At 38.8% G+C, this 15,051-nt stretch overlaps 1 protein-coding gene across 7 annotated transcripts in view; it reads left to right on the top strand.

Moving 5' to 3' along the window:
• The window catches only part of TJP1 (tight junction protein 1), a 135,740-nt gene that overhangs the window by 85,560 nt on the left and 35,129 nt on the right, over nt 1–15,051 (top strand). For all 7 annotated transcript variants that reach the window (XM_053465320.1, XM_053465316.1, XM_053465315.1 and 4 more), the window contains one exon: nt 13,457–13,513. In XM_053465320.1, the coding sequence (XP_053321295.1) occupies nt 13,457–13,513 (57 nt within the window). The remainder of the gene's footprint in view (nt 1–13,456; nt 13,514–15,051) is intronic.

Here is a 15,051-nt window from a genome sequence, read left to right as displayed (position 1 = left end):
TGGCCATTGGGCTTCAATAGTTATAATGTATATGAAGATTTGGTGGTTATTTTTTTTATATATATTACAACACCTAGTTGCCCCTATTAAGTCCTTGAGTTGTGTTATTTGGCTTTCCCTTTTTCTTTTTCCTTTTTTTGTTGCAGTTTTATTAGCGTACACCAAGAGATGAAAAGCTCTCCTTGTTTCCATTTTTTACTTGACTATGGAATAACATTACTGTGAAGAGTTAGTTTTAGTATTGTGCTTGTGTTTATTCCACACCCACTCCGGTGACTTCCATCTTTTGGTTGGGTTGCGTTTTGTAACTGGTTAATCTTGATATGCTGGTAAGTGACTGTACAAACAGGACGTAACGCTGTAGCTGTGCCATTATATTGTGTTCCGTATGACACAACGCTCTAAATGTTGGCATGTAGATGACACCTTGTATTTAATCTGGAGTAGTCAGTTCGCTTTGAATAGGTATCAGGAGCCGTAACTGAAGTGTCGTCACCAATGCGGTTTTGTTAATTTTGGGTGGGTGCCTTTTGGATTGTGTAAAGTCAGAATTGGTGATTTATATGAATGGGTGGATACAAGGATTAAGGGTTTCCACAACCACCCCTGTTTCTGATAAGTGACTTTTTACCCGCCATCTGTGTAACATTGAAGAAAAAGTTAGGGGACAGTCCTAGTATTGTGATTGTACATATTTTTTTGGGTAGTGTAGCTTGTAATGGAAACTTACCTGAAATTTAGCAATGTCCTTAGTTCTGGTTCCCACCCTGTGCACAAACGGCAGCGCCGACGTAGCTCTCCAGCAAATGGTGCGAGTTCCCGCTGTCACCATGGGATAAAGGCTAATACGGTGAATCTAATCATTCATGGCGAAGGTTGTAAACTTGCAAGTGCAGGGCCCTCTCTTTATTCTGTACGTGTTAGCCTGTGTCATTCCAAATTTGTCATTTATTTTACTTGTTGTAACGGCGCTACAGAGTCTGCTGTCGCAATCCTGAATTGAAGACAAGATCAAGGACTGATGAAGGTTTGCGTCTTCGCATCAGGAAGAGTGGGCAGAGTAGATGGCCGAATGGGTCTGTTTTTTTTTCTATTGCTTTTTTTTTTTGGTATTGGGTTTATTTATTGTAGAAACAAATTGGTCTTCTCTGTCTCCCCATCTGTGTAACGTGCTGGAAATCTTCTAGACTTGTGTAGCTAATCCAGAAAAAGCAAGGTTTGCACCAGCAAATTGCAGTTTCTGACTAGTAGAAAGTTAACATAAGGTAGAAATATTTTGCTCATATCTTTTTTTTTTTTTTTTTTTTTTTTTTTTTTTTTGATTCCAAGCCTTTAAGGTAACACAATATACAGTTTTGATTTTACATTGCTGACCAAATTTGACTCTCCCTACACTGTTTACACACGTGGCTGAATTTATTTTTTTTTACCACCTTGCAGCATGTAAGTTGCATACAACATTAGCCGATGACTGTTGTGCTCTGGGTTTCCTCACAGGGTGACTCCTGTCTTCCTAAATTGACAAAATAATTTCTTTTTTTTCCTCTTATCCCAACCTTATGTCCTGTCATTATCAGTCAAATTATAAAATTGCTTTGTTCACATTCTTGTTGGCCTCATGCTCAAATTAGGCCTATACAAAATGATGTGCAGTTAAAGGGTCGGGGGAGGGGTGTATCCATGTATATAAAGAAAAAAGCAATGTTTAGTTGCTTTTAGTGTTTTTCAGATGGGTTTCTAGAGTTTCACCAGCTAAATCCAACAATATAACTTCCTGATCACAAGGGAAATGCGGGAGAAATTATTTTACATGGGAGCAGAATGTATTTACTTGGTTATGCAGTGTTTATCTAGTAAAATGCATCATAAATTGGAACATTTCCAGAATAAAGAGTAACTAGTAGAGCCTCAGTCTGCTTGATCTGTCCCTGGTAGATATCTGGTCAAACACAATGCTGTGAGCACAGTTCTCTTAATATTCAAAAATATAAAGTATTAGTACGGTATTTTTGCTAGTAAAGTAATGCTTTCAAAAACATGTTTGTTTTTAAATTCAACACAATGCAAAGCGAGTCATCAGAAGAAACCTCCTAACTCAATATTTGGTGTGACCACCCTTTGCCTTCAAAGAAGCATCATTTCTTCTAGGTACACTCCAAAATCAGGGATTTTGGAGGCATATAGTTAGGTGTACGATTAAACATGTGCTAATGATCATCAATTTAATATGTAGGTCGGAACACAATCATTAACTGAAACAAAAACAGCTGTGTAGGAGGAATAAAACTGGGTGAGGAACATCCAATCTCACTAATGTAAATAACGAACAGGGTTGCTAAAGACTGTTTAATGTCCATACTCATACACCTTGGAAAGACTTGGCACAGCAACCAGACACAAGGTAGTTATACTGCATCAGCAGAAATTTCAAGGCAGACAGGGGTTTGCAGATGTTCTGTCCAAGTTCATTTGAAGAAATACAAAGAAACAGACAATGTTGAGGATCGTGGTTGTAGTGGTTGGACCAGCAATGCAACAGATGAAAGATGCTTGCTTCTCTTTGCAGTTTGAAGATGTTCATCATTGACAGAAAACAGTAGGGCCCAGGTACACCCGCGTCCAAAAAGCCAAACCTCTCATGTGGAAACTAAGCCAAGCTACCCAACTATTCCTGAAAACACAGGAACTAGGGAGCAGAATAATGGCAGCAAGTGCTCTGGACAAACATTTTAAATATTCAGCTGTAGCAGAAGACCATTCACTGGATGGCGGTACAAGAATGAGTAAAAATGAGCAGGCAACAGTGAAGCATGGTAGAGGTTCTTTGCAAGTTTGGGGCTGGATTTCTTCAAATTATATTGGGGATTTGTTTAGAATTAACGATCTCTGTAATGGGGAGAAGTACAGGCAGATACTTATCCATCACACAATACCATCAGGGAGGCATCTGATTGCTGCAGAATATATTTGGAGCCAATCAACCCTAAACGTGCAGTCAAAATCAAGACCTATCTTAATACAGTCCATACCATCGCCAACAGTGTAAGTGATGGTATGGCCCCCACAGAGCCCTGATCTCAGCATCAAGTCTGTCCGGGATTACCCAAAGAAAGTAAGAGAAGAAATTGAGTTTGCTGAAATCCATAGAACTGTGGTTAGTTGTCCAAGATGTTTGGAACAACCTACTTGACAGGTTCCTTAATCTATGTGTAAGTGTACCTAGAAGAATTAATGCTGTTTTAAAGGCAAAGGGTGGTCGTACAAAAAAAAAAAAAAATTCTGTTCACTCAATTTTGTAAAATGATTAAACTATCAAGTTTTTGAAAGCATTCTTACTTTACAGTGTTTTTGTTCACAAATCTTAAAATTAGTTATTCACTATGGGGAACAAAAGTGACTGAATTAGGGATCAATCGAAAATCTTTCTGGAATGCTGCTGTAGTTATTGATTCGCATCAAATGAATATATAGGCCTAGAGTATCATTGTAATTTACAAATAATCACTACATTTGTGTGATGTGTTTAGAAGGCCAGAAACCATTTTATTTTAAGCAGAATTCAGCCATCGACAAATTCCTTTTCTTTCCCAAACTTGTCTCTTCTCTTCACTCTGTTCTAATGCTGCCAGTATAGGAATTGGCTTCTGCCCAAGGGATGGAATAAATTCATGAATAGTAATATTATTATTTTGTGGTGAAGATCAGAAATAGGACCAGTGGGGTTGTGAAATTGACTGTAGCAAGAATAAGTAAATAGTTTTGGCAAACATAGAGGTGCAGGGAGAGAATATTAAGTGTACAGTTGCTCTGGCAATAATGTTATAGCCTGCCGTAATGATTGCTATTGGCCAAAGAACTTATGAATGATTTCATGGGCTTCCCTAGCAAGTAAGGTTTGTAGGGAGCGTTTGGCCCCCCGTTCTGGAACAAGGAGTATTTTATTAAAAAATTGAGAAGCATAAGCCAACAGTTCTTAGTTCTTGAAATCATGGTTATGTCACTGTAGCTCTTACATCTCCAATCAGTCTAATTCCTGTTTACAGTGCGGTGATTTTTGTTTTCAATGCCAGTGTCTAGACATTTAATTATAACAGTAGTGTAAAAAAAATCGGTTCCTCCTGAGCAAGCCGATAAAGCCTTTTTTGGATGTTTTTTGGAGTAATACGTGACAATATATGTGTCTTACTGTACAAAACCAAGTGGATCCTTGCAAAACATAATGGACTAGAAAGCGCACTTCTAACGAATTGTTATGCGGGTCGTAGTAGTAGTAGTATATTTTTGCAGCGCCACCATAATGCTTTGAAACTCTGCTTTTGTTCAGTAAACAAGGACCTGTGGGTAAAATGGAATCTCACCTTGTTGCCTTAATTATGCTTTTCAAAGGGTCAACCCAGTCCTTGAAGGAGAAACTTGTTGCTTAATTGGTATGATCCCTTGGCTGCATACTATCTTAGTTGGGAAAGGTTGCAGTGTGGGGAAAGCAGGACCCTGCATTACTGGGAGCCCGCCAAGCCTGTATTTACTTTGCATTTACTGATGGAGTCTGTGGTCTGCACTGGTTGATTTAGAATTTAGATGCACTAAGGTGAGAAGAGCCTCTCCACCTCTGAGTCTGTAGCTTTTTAGGGGTGATCATCTTTACCGGTTTACACAATGTTGGGCTGGTTGGTCAGATGTCCAAGGTGCCATAATGTCTGATGCACACACATCTCCACGTGGGAAGCAAGGAAAGGCACTAATGTGTTTGTGTTGGATCTGCATTGTCAATCTGACATGACACCGATTAAAAATTAAGATTTTCTTGCTAACCTCAGCCATACGGCAAATATCCCTGCCGATCTGCGCTTAACAGGGTAACTCATGCTGGAGTCATCTTGGTGACTACGTGGATGTGTTGCGTGTTTGTATGTGTGGAGTGAACATTCTGATAGGATATGGTCAACTACCTGGTTCCAAAATTTTGCACAAAATGTGTAACTACTGGTGAACATACATTAAACAGAGCACCAGTCCCTGCTTTTACATCCCCTTCATTGGCTAGGGGGTTAAGTTAGAAGCATATAAGTGGTGCCTTCAACATCAATTCGTTTTTAAAAAATGTTTTGTTTTCCAGTACTCATTGTTTTCTACCTAGTGTAACGACTTGTGAAAATGCCAAGATGCTGTGTGCAATTGGCTAGATTGTGTTTTGTGATCCCTCTCCTGGTTGCTGTGGTGACAAAATATTGTCCTGTGTATGGATGGATCTGAAAATAGAAACATTGTGTAATTTGCCAATTGCTGTATTTATAACAAATGTTTCACTAAGTCGCTGTTTGGACTACCCCCTACCTTTCTTTCAGAAATCTTTTCAGTGAGAATTACTACCATATTACTACCATATAGTACATATATACATATTAACGTATAGAACTGCAAAAAACTTTACAGTACTCCTTTTGGTCTAGGCCAGCAGGTCAGGGAAGGAAGCAAAACCAAGGGCTATGGCGTGATCAGGCTTCCTCTCATGTGCTGAAGCTGAGTGTCCTAATGGTGGAGCTTTCCTGGATCAATCCTAGGGCAGCACCCAATTTAAATACATCGCTGGCACAGAGCCTGAAATCAGACTCTTAGATGGGCCCAGTTAGGTCTATTGTCCCTTTTAATAAAAATGTAGGGTTCTGAGTAGCATTTCTCAATGAAACCCTAGAACTACAAAACAAAATGTGCACAGAACATGTTTGTGTGTGCGTTATGTAAGAGCCGTGTGCATGTATAAATGCTTGTAAGCATGTGTGTCTGCGTCCAGTCTGCCAGAAACAAATCCAAAATTCTTTTGGGTACATTTTTTTTTGTTTACAGTGTCGATAAAGGGTCCTTTGTTCTTTGACAAGATAACATTTGCTGATATTGTATACTTCCAGTGTTTGAAGGTTATTTGGAGGCCCATTTTAATATACCGCTCAGCAGATACAATGAATTACATGTTTATTGCGTTCTAAAGCTGCCCTTTTGGTGAATGTGTATACTTATCTCAGTACAGTGATATGTTGCAAGGCCTATACATCTGAGAGAATCTTGCTTTCGAAGACCTGGAAATGGTTGATTCAGTCAGGAACTGTTTAGTAACCTGTATACCCCGTTCCCTGAAATAGTGGAGATCTGATGTGAAGCTGAAAAGCAGTATGTAAAGAAGCCTGTGCTAAATAAAAAGGGTTGGGATGGGTTTGCTTGGCTTCTGATTTTGGGATGGAACAGTTTTGTTTGTGTGCTGTGACTGCAGGCATTCAGATTACATCTGCCGCGGGAATATGGGAGGTGACCTTCATAGTTACAACATGTGGAATGATGAGCACTAAGGCAATCTGTCAGCTGGTTGCCAAAGACTTGCTAGAACACAAGTAAACTATTTCAAAATGTTTACTTTCAGATTTTTAGTTGACATATATATTTTTTTTAATTTCTGCTCTAGCCATCTCATTTTTTTCCCCCTAGTACCTTAGTATCTCTATTACCCCCCATTTATAAATATATGATATAGGTAATAAGAAGGGTTTAGAAAAATGTAGTCTGTTAGGAAAAAATGCTATATACCTAAAATGACCTTAGACCAGGGTGAAGATGTGAACTGCTAACATAAACTTATTTTTTTTATTTGAGTTTATTTTATTTTTTTATTTTGCTTACTAAGGAAAAACATGTAATATTTGCAATATGGGTTAAGCAGCTATCCTGCTTTTTATTTTTAGATGGAATAGTAATGACCACATACGGAGCTGATGGAGAGAGGGGATTACGACACAGGAAGTAATTTATTTGTGAGCAGTTAATTTGTTACATAACATACTTAAGGTCTCGCGTAGTCCTCCATAATTAGAATCCTGACCGCTGTATTCCTGAATCTCACACCAGTTTCTATGGCAGAACGGCTGAGTACAGTTCCCTTTTATTGTCTTTACTGTAAAGGCTTTAGACGTGAAATGCCTCAGTATAAGGGCTTGATAAATGTGTCCTAAATGAAGATGTTAGTCAATAGCCGCATTAGATTCTATTTTGTTGTCTTCTAGTCTTGACACAACAGTATAGAAAAGACTGGCCGCTATGTGATGCATTGCATATGGTGATCCAGTCTCGGTGTAGGGAGTCCCCAGTAAAGTGATGGGCTGTCTGTATTGTTATCCCTAAACTGTTTGTGACCTTATCTGGGATGAATGTGTAGAAGAACAGCTGCTGGTTCCTCAGACTACCTTTTTGGTGCCAGCCCAGGAATTATGGCTGGTTTTCACAAATATCCCCTGGTTGAGTTGGTTTGGCAGGCCTGCTACCATAGCCATACCCCCTTATAAGAAATAGACTTTGTGTAAGAAAAATGCTATTACCATTAAGCAGATTAGTTTTTTTTTCTCCTCCAAACACCTAAATAGAAAGTGTGCAGTGTTGGTTCAAGATGTCCATAGTGCAGACTACCCTTGCGGGCTCATCCTCCGTCATCCATCCGCAGCTGCAAAAAAAGAAAAGTCGGGATCCCTTATGTGTCCCTTTTTTAAATATCCTTGGACTTTATTCACTTTCCATAAACATTAGGAACAGAGACCAAAACAGTAGCGTAGCACAGTGGCATCCAGTAACTGAAGCCTCTCAGTACCTTGCTGCTGTTGTATGTATTCTGCGTGAGGAATTTATGTATCATGACTACTGCTTTAGCGGAGATCTATAAAATTACTACATGGGAAGTGCCAAATGCCCCTTGTGGAATACCCTGGACTGTTGGTGACCCAGCATAATATAAAGGTGTCCTATGATATAAAAATGTCCTAGTCTTATTACACTGAGGGATCTCATGATGTCTATTCAAAAGCTTTGAAGACGCGCTAGCCCCAAAGTTGCATTATGTGGCCTTTTATGTAGCCATTAATTTTATCTTATTTTGTTTGTTTACAGCATAGTAAAAGCTGTTAAGGGGAACAACCGCCTAAAATGTGACTTTTTACACAGGGGGAAAAAAAACATGTTACTAGGCCTAACATCATCTCCCATGTTTTTGCCCATCTTGTTTTTTGTGCTGCAATAAGCATCTTAAGTGATTATTTAATTGGTTTTGTAAAATGCGTGTTGGCTTTCCTGCTTACTTTGTTGCCGGGTTCTATGTCTACCTTCTTCCTTTTCTATCAATATGCCAGTTTCTGAATGCAAGAGCTCAGACGATATCTTGCCAGCAACGTCGGGGCTACTACTCTTCACCCGTTTTGAGTCGATTTCCCGTGTCCGTATATTTAGGAACGTTGCTAATGTAACATTAATGAAAGTGTACATCAAAACTGCTGGCGGTAAAAGATCCGCCTTGGCTCATAATATTATGTATTAGATTTCCACTTATTGTTTGGGGAATGCTTTCCTCTCATAACGTACCAGTTCCCATAGTAATACTTGGTAAGAAGATCTTGTCTTCCCAGGAAGACATGTTAAGAGCTTTAATAGTGCTGCTTATACTTCTCTTTTGGTCCATCAATGATATTCATATTGCAATATACATTTGTGGTTTAGCCCTATCTGATTGGTTAATAAAGGCCTCATTCTTATTGTTACCAACTGTTTTGATTCCCAGAGGGCGTTTTGTTCATCTAAACCGTAGATATGGATTATTTCCTTTTGCATTTTGTGGACGATGACCCTTGAGGAGATCTCTGATGTTGAAGCCGGCTTTGTAGGCGTTTCAGACTGTCACACGTCCCATAATATTCTGTCTCCGGTTTTGATTTTTCTCTATGCCCCCGGGTGGAACAGCATATATGTTTTTAGACATGACACCCTGTCTCCATCAGTTGCATTCTGTTGCTGATGGCCATGTCAGCTTCATTTACGTTTGTTCTGATGTTTCTCTAGATCACATACCCCCCCCCCCTCCTTTCTTATAAATCCTAAAAAAAAAAAGGGTATTGTGCCCAAATTCTTGCAGAGTTTGAAAGTTTGTCCCAAATAGAAAATGACAAAAAAATTGAGGACTTAGACTTAATATTCATAATCTTTTTCTCTTCTACTGCTATGAACACAACAGGTTTTAATATATCTGGTACAAAGGTATATAATTTTTTTTTTAATTATTTTTTGTGTATAGTGCATGCCAGATTTAAGTAGTAGTTTCTCATCCAAGTGAATGTAAAGTGTAGACTCATTTGTCTAGTACGTTTTTACTAGCATATGGTCTTCACCTGCCGTGAGTTCAGGGTTTTTTGCCCGATGCTTTGCTGATACTTCTTCTTGTACATCTTAATGATCCGCTGTATTGGCGGGGTGCAACATGTTACTTAGCTTTCATGCTTTTGACGCTTGTATTTTGATGTCTTCAAGGACATGATCGCTCTTATTTAGTAATTTCTTATTGTTTAGCTTTTGAGGTATAGGTTGACCAGATGTTGTGCGGACCTGCGGATCGAGCAATAATTTTATATAAGTTTACTTCACTTAATGAGAGGGCATTGTTAATTTAAACTGTGTTCAACCGATACGTGGTTGGAAGAAGCAAGTTGCACCAAAGTTGTGGGTTTTTTTTGTTTTTTTTTTAAATTGGCATTCATTTATGTAAGTTTTAATAATTGCGTGGCGTTTCATATAGCATGAAAATAGTAGTGTGATTAGCCAGGGATGTATTCGGTAATTACTAATCATCTTGGTATGTATTTGGACTTACAAATCCCCCTGCTTCATGTTTTGACCTTGATATGTTGCCCTACTTTCATTAATAGGGATTATTATAATATGATTTTGTAGATATTCATACAGTAAAAGTTGTGCTTTTGGGCTCGACAAATCTCCCATACAATAAACACATTGTGTTTAGTATGCTGTAAATATACATAAATATGGCGCAATACAGTGTCAACACTGCACATCAGGATTGAAAAGTTAAGTTCCAGGTGTCAGTCCGAGACCGGGATGACACCTAATTACCTAAGTGGCGTGAGAAACTATTCTATAAAACTCTTACTGCCGCACCACCTATGCTAATGAATTCCAGAGAAACCTCTTTCTTGTATAACATGGTCTGTTTGGCAGCTTCTTTGGCTTCCGTTTCGAGTCTTGCTCAGCAACATACATTGCTTCTTGAGACCAGTCGCTACAGATGTAAATATTATATATTATATATATATAATACAAATTACGGCAACAACCAATTTCCAAGGCGAAGCTGGACTCTTCTCCATCCGGGCAGTATGACTTAGTCTGCTTTGGTTTCCGGGATCTCTTTGCTTTTGACTCTTGTAAAGTGATATGCTTCTTCATGCTGGTGCTGCATAGCTGGAGTATCCCTCTAAAGTAGCTCTCAAATACTCAGCTTTTATCGTGAGACAGGAATATCTGGAAATTCTAATACAGCCATTTTTAAAAACTAATTGAGTGGGAAGGAACTTGCTGATTAATACTTTTACGCTGACAACTGACAATTCGCATGTGTCCAAACCTGCAAATGGAAACCGGGTGTTACTAGTATCGGCATCCTGGTGCTCGTTCTGCCTTTGTAAGAAACTCTCTGTCCGCTGAATGCTGCGGCATTGCTTGGTTGTAGGGTTTTTATAACTCGGGCGCTGATACGTGAGGGTTTAGTAATATTGTTATCTTTCTGACCCTTGTAACGATGGCCGTAAAAGAGAAGCCATCACACTTTTACCTGTTCTCTTGACTTCTTTTGGAAGCTGTTATAATCTGTACGTTCCTTCGCTTTCCTCCTCATCCTCTGTCAGAAACTAACTTGTTTGTGAGTCTTAATTTTAGATTCATTTATGCCAATTTTAAAACTGCAATAAAAAATGTATCATTTACCTCCTTGTACTTTAGTATGAGGGATTCTTGATCACAGAATTAAAACCAGATTACAATGCAAAATAGTACTCCATATATGTTTCTAAATTTAAAGTGTTTTGCTGCGTTGTGAATTTATATTAATATTGTTTGGATTTAGGTATAAGTGTTCCCATAGCTAACTATGTAGTCCAGCGGGGCATATGGATGTTAAAGCCATATAGTATCATTAGTCAGGTTAAAGAAAAAAAAAAGTGATAAAAGACGGTTAAATTAAATTAATCTGGGGGGGGGGTCAATGTATAAAAGTATGACAAAACTGCTGCTCGGAATTCTACCGGTGTATTTGGTTTCGAGACGTTCAAAAAAAGAAAATACCGCAAAAATATTATGTTGTAATAAGTATATATTTTTTTTTTTACCAAAAGTGCTCCAAAAAAGAAAAAAAAAAACTTACTTTATATTTATAATCCCCATGTCCAAATCTCATAAGACACACACACACACACACACACACACACACTAATAATATATTAAGTGTGTGTATATAAAAATTATATTATATATGCTCAACAAAGTCGGTGTTCTCTGTATAAATAACTGAACCACTGGATCAACAAACTAGAATTAATAGTGTCCTTGAAACCTGTTATATCCCTGTAGATTTTTTTTTTTTTGCTAAAAAATATAGTCTAGCCCATATCTTTAAAGGAATCTAATGAACTTGATGGCACAATCTCTGTGGGTAGTGAATTCCACATCTTTATTGTTCTTGCAGCAAAGAACCCTTTTCACTGCTTTAAGTGGATTTTTTTTCTTGATAGCTGAATGGATGCCCACCTGTTTGTGCCATCCTATAAAGGGTCATCAGAACTCGGCTGGTATAATGATAACTTACCGTATTTATCGGCGTATAACACGCACTTTTATAACTAAAATAAGAAGAGGAAAACCTACCTGCGTGTTATACGCCAATAAATCCTACAGCTGCATGATTTGCAGCGGCGTCTCCCTCACTTCCGGTCCGGACAGGGGTGCGTGTTATACCCCGGTGCGTGGTATGCGCCGATAAATACTGTAATTTGTAAAGTAAGCGCTTGGGGAACTGTATCGTCTCGCCATCCCAGGAAGTTCATCTTGGATGGTAGACACTGTGGTCCTGGAATGGCGAATAATGTATTGGTGTGTTGTGGTGTAACTGCGTTGCTCTGTTTAACTTAAAATGTTGATTACCATTGTCTGTAATGTGTTTTGTATTAGTCATTTAAGTCATGTTTTAGTCCTACCTTTTAAACATGGCAGTGTCTTGGTTTCAGAAATCATTTTGCTGAAGAACAAATGTGCTTTTTCCAGCTGACAAAAAGAAGCCGCTTTCTTTACTTTCTTCCTAAGTAGAGCACTTTGTATTTCAACATTTGTTTCCTTTAAGGAAGCAAATACTTCTTGCATGAAAACATATAATTAGTTGGGCCGGTCTGAAACCTCAAGCTGTTGCTAGTTTCTTTCTTACTGAAGAATAACGCCATAGTTGCTCAGCGGTTAAACTAGTCATAAAGTAGACTTCACCAAATCAGTTAGGCAGTTGAACCATGTTATTCATAGCTTGCTCATCACGCACATGTCATTTTAATTAAGATAATCCAGTATGGTATAAAGATAAATGCCCTCACCAGATCGTAAATACCATGTTTTGTGATTTATTTATTTATTTTTTCTTACCTGGCGTAAGGTTGCCCAAAATTGGTATGAGGCGGAAGGTTTAACCCTGCAGACGTTGCGTTGAAGCTTTTCTCTCTGGGCTTTTCTGTCATCTCTGACATGCTCTGGGCTATACAGAAAGATATTGAATTTTTGCAGAGAGTTCATTGGTGGGCTACTCAATGTGGTGGGCTGCTCTCTGCCCTAAAATGTATACGTTTCTGTCATCTGTTTTGTGGAAAGGCTGGCATGAAACCAGCGCAGCCGACTGCCTCCAGCAAGTGACAGATATGGGAGGCACTTGAAAGCCACGAAGCACACATTGTGTAGTACGTATATGTAAATATAAAAGCTAACTTGATTTTATTTGATTTATTGTGAATCTATAGAGGAAAAAATCCCAGTCTCTATGAAAACCTCTGACACGTAACTGTCTCTTGGGAGTTTGTTTAAGCATCATCCTCTTTCTTTATAAAGAGGTCTGCAGGTTCCTGACCCAATGTTGTTGTTTTTGTAGAAATTCAGTAGCCGTTATCTGGCATTTGCTGCGTGTTTTTATTGATGTGAGGCCGATTCTCTTCCTGGCTTCTCTATTGTACATATTTTTGCCCCGTAGATTTTGTGTTTTGTGCGCATTCCAGCAGTCAGTCGTTGAGTAACTCTGTTTTCGTTGTATCCAGTAAAATTCCCCCATGCAAACGCTTTGATTGTTGTTGAGGTTTTCAGTGAAAGAAGTGGGAAGAGGATGTCTGAGCTCTCAGAGCAAACTCAGTCTGACAGTTCGATGTACGACAGCCTTGTCCAAAGGCGGCTGTCCGGGACTTGCCTAGTTTGGCGTCTCCACAGCTAAAAGCCTCTGGCAAACGCTGCTGAATCAGGGCTAGCTGGAATTCTCCTGTGACTTTCAACAGGGGCATCTATTTTTGCATTGTGTTTTTTTTGCCTTTCCAATAATCAATTTTTCCCCTTCTCTTTTCAGAACACTGTAATGGAAGAAACCGCAATATGGGAGCAGCAAACAGTGACTCTTCACAGGGTAAGTACGGTAGGAGTTAATTCATTGTACGTAAAGCAGGATACTGACTGCCATTGGAAACAATAGACAAAAGCCAGATGTCAGGAAGTCAGCAAAGGAAATCATTTTGGTTTTGTTAAATTTAGTCCTCGTAAAGTTTGAGCTCATGGTCCTTTTCGGTTTGCTGATGTGATATTCTGCATTGTTTTTACTCTGGTTCAAGAGGAAATCATATCCCCAAAATAAAAGGGTCTTCATGACAATGAAACAATGCGTTCTCTCATGCCAACCCTTGTCTTTTTCATTTGCACATAATCCGTCTAGTCACTTTTCCCTACATTCCCGGGTACGCGAAATAAATCTGGTATGTTGTGTTTTTTATTTATTTTTTAAAAAGTGATATATATATGGTAAGTCTTTAATTTGTGGTTTTTGCTTGGTTTTAATGCGTTCTTCTATTGGTAAAACAGTCAGAAAAAACGCTATCTCTATGTAATAATAGATCACAATTCTGCAGGCTGCATATCTCATGTATAAACCTTAAGGCGCTGGTGGTCTGTCTGTTTGAGGCCATGTAGCTACAACATAGAATTTGTTTCAACATACTGTATTTGCTCGATTATAAGACAAGTTTTTTTCCAGAGCAAAACTTTGGGGCCCTCTAGCTGTCTATGTATTTTTTTTTCCCCATGGGAAAACCAGGATATTTCTACCTGTGCCAACGGAATTTCAAAAGTCAAGTAGCCTTTTATACTTAAAATTGGATTAGCAAACACGATGAGCCATTGGAACACAGGAGTGATGGTTACTGATAAAGGGCCTCTGTATGTCTATGCAGATATTTCATAGCTACAATAGTCATAAACAACGTCTTAAAAAAACCAAGGACATTTCTGAGTGATCCCAAGCTTTTGAATGGTGGTGCAGGGAAATGTAGAATTAAAAGAAAAAGAAAAAATAGAATCCCTGGGTATATCCTGCCAGAAACTGCTGGTTGTCGAGTGATTTTTTTGAAAGTTTGTTTTGCCTATTTTTGATGTCGGTCGTGCTTCCTGTTTCCCCTGCATTCCCATTATGAAGAGATTATCTAGTTGAGGCTGTTTGCCAAGTGCCAGTTGGTTACAATGCATGTGCTGTATACCACACAGCTGTGCTTGTAAACAAGCGGAGATAGACCATGTTTCCAGCGAGAACAATGAGGGTTTTATTTGCGTTGTCAGCGTTTAGAAACTACAATTTGTTCAGCGAGAACTGACAAACCAGTGAAGGCAACCAAGCAAGCTTTGTTTTTGTGTCTGCTGAACAGAGGAGTGACTTGGGAAGGGAGTAAAGTTCTATCTGCTGAATGACTGATGGAGCAGGTAGTGGTGATTGCTGGTGTGACCTCTCAACAGTAACCAGTTACTCGAGTGTGGACCTTGACTCTCTTGGTACTCTAAAAGTATATACAAATCCCTTGGGTTGTGGAGGACCTGCTTTGTGACCTTCTCTGGTGACTGTGATGCCAAAAATCTCATGCACGCAGTGTTAATTCAGAGATTTCAGTGATTTCGTGATAT

This window comes from Spea bombifrons, chromosome 4 (assembly GCF_027358695.1).
Source record: "Spea bombifrons isolate aSpeBom1 chromosome 4, aSpeBom1.2.pri, whole genome shotgun sequence".
Lineage (NCBI taxonomy): Eukaryota > Metazoa > Chordata > Amphibia > Anura > Pelobatidae > Spea > Spea bombifrons.
This window is presented reverse-complemented; position numbering and strand designations above follow the sequence as displayed.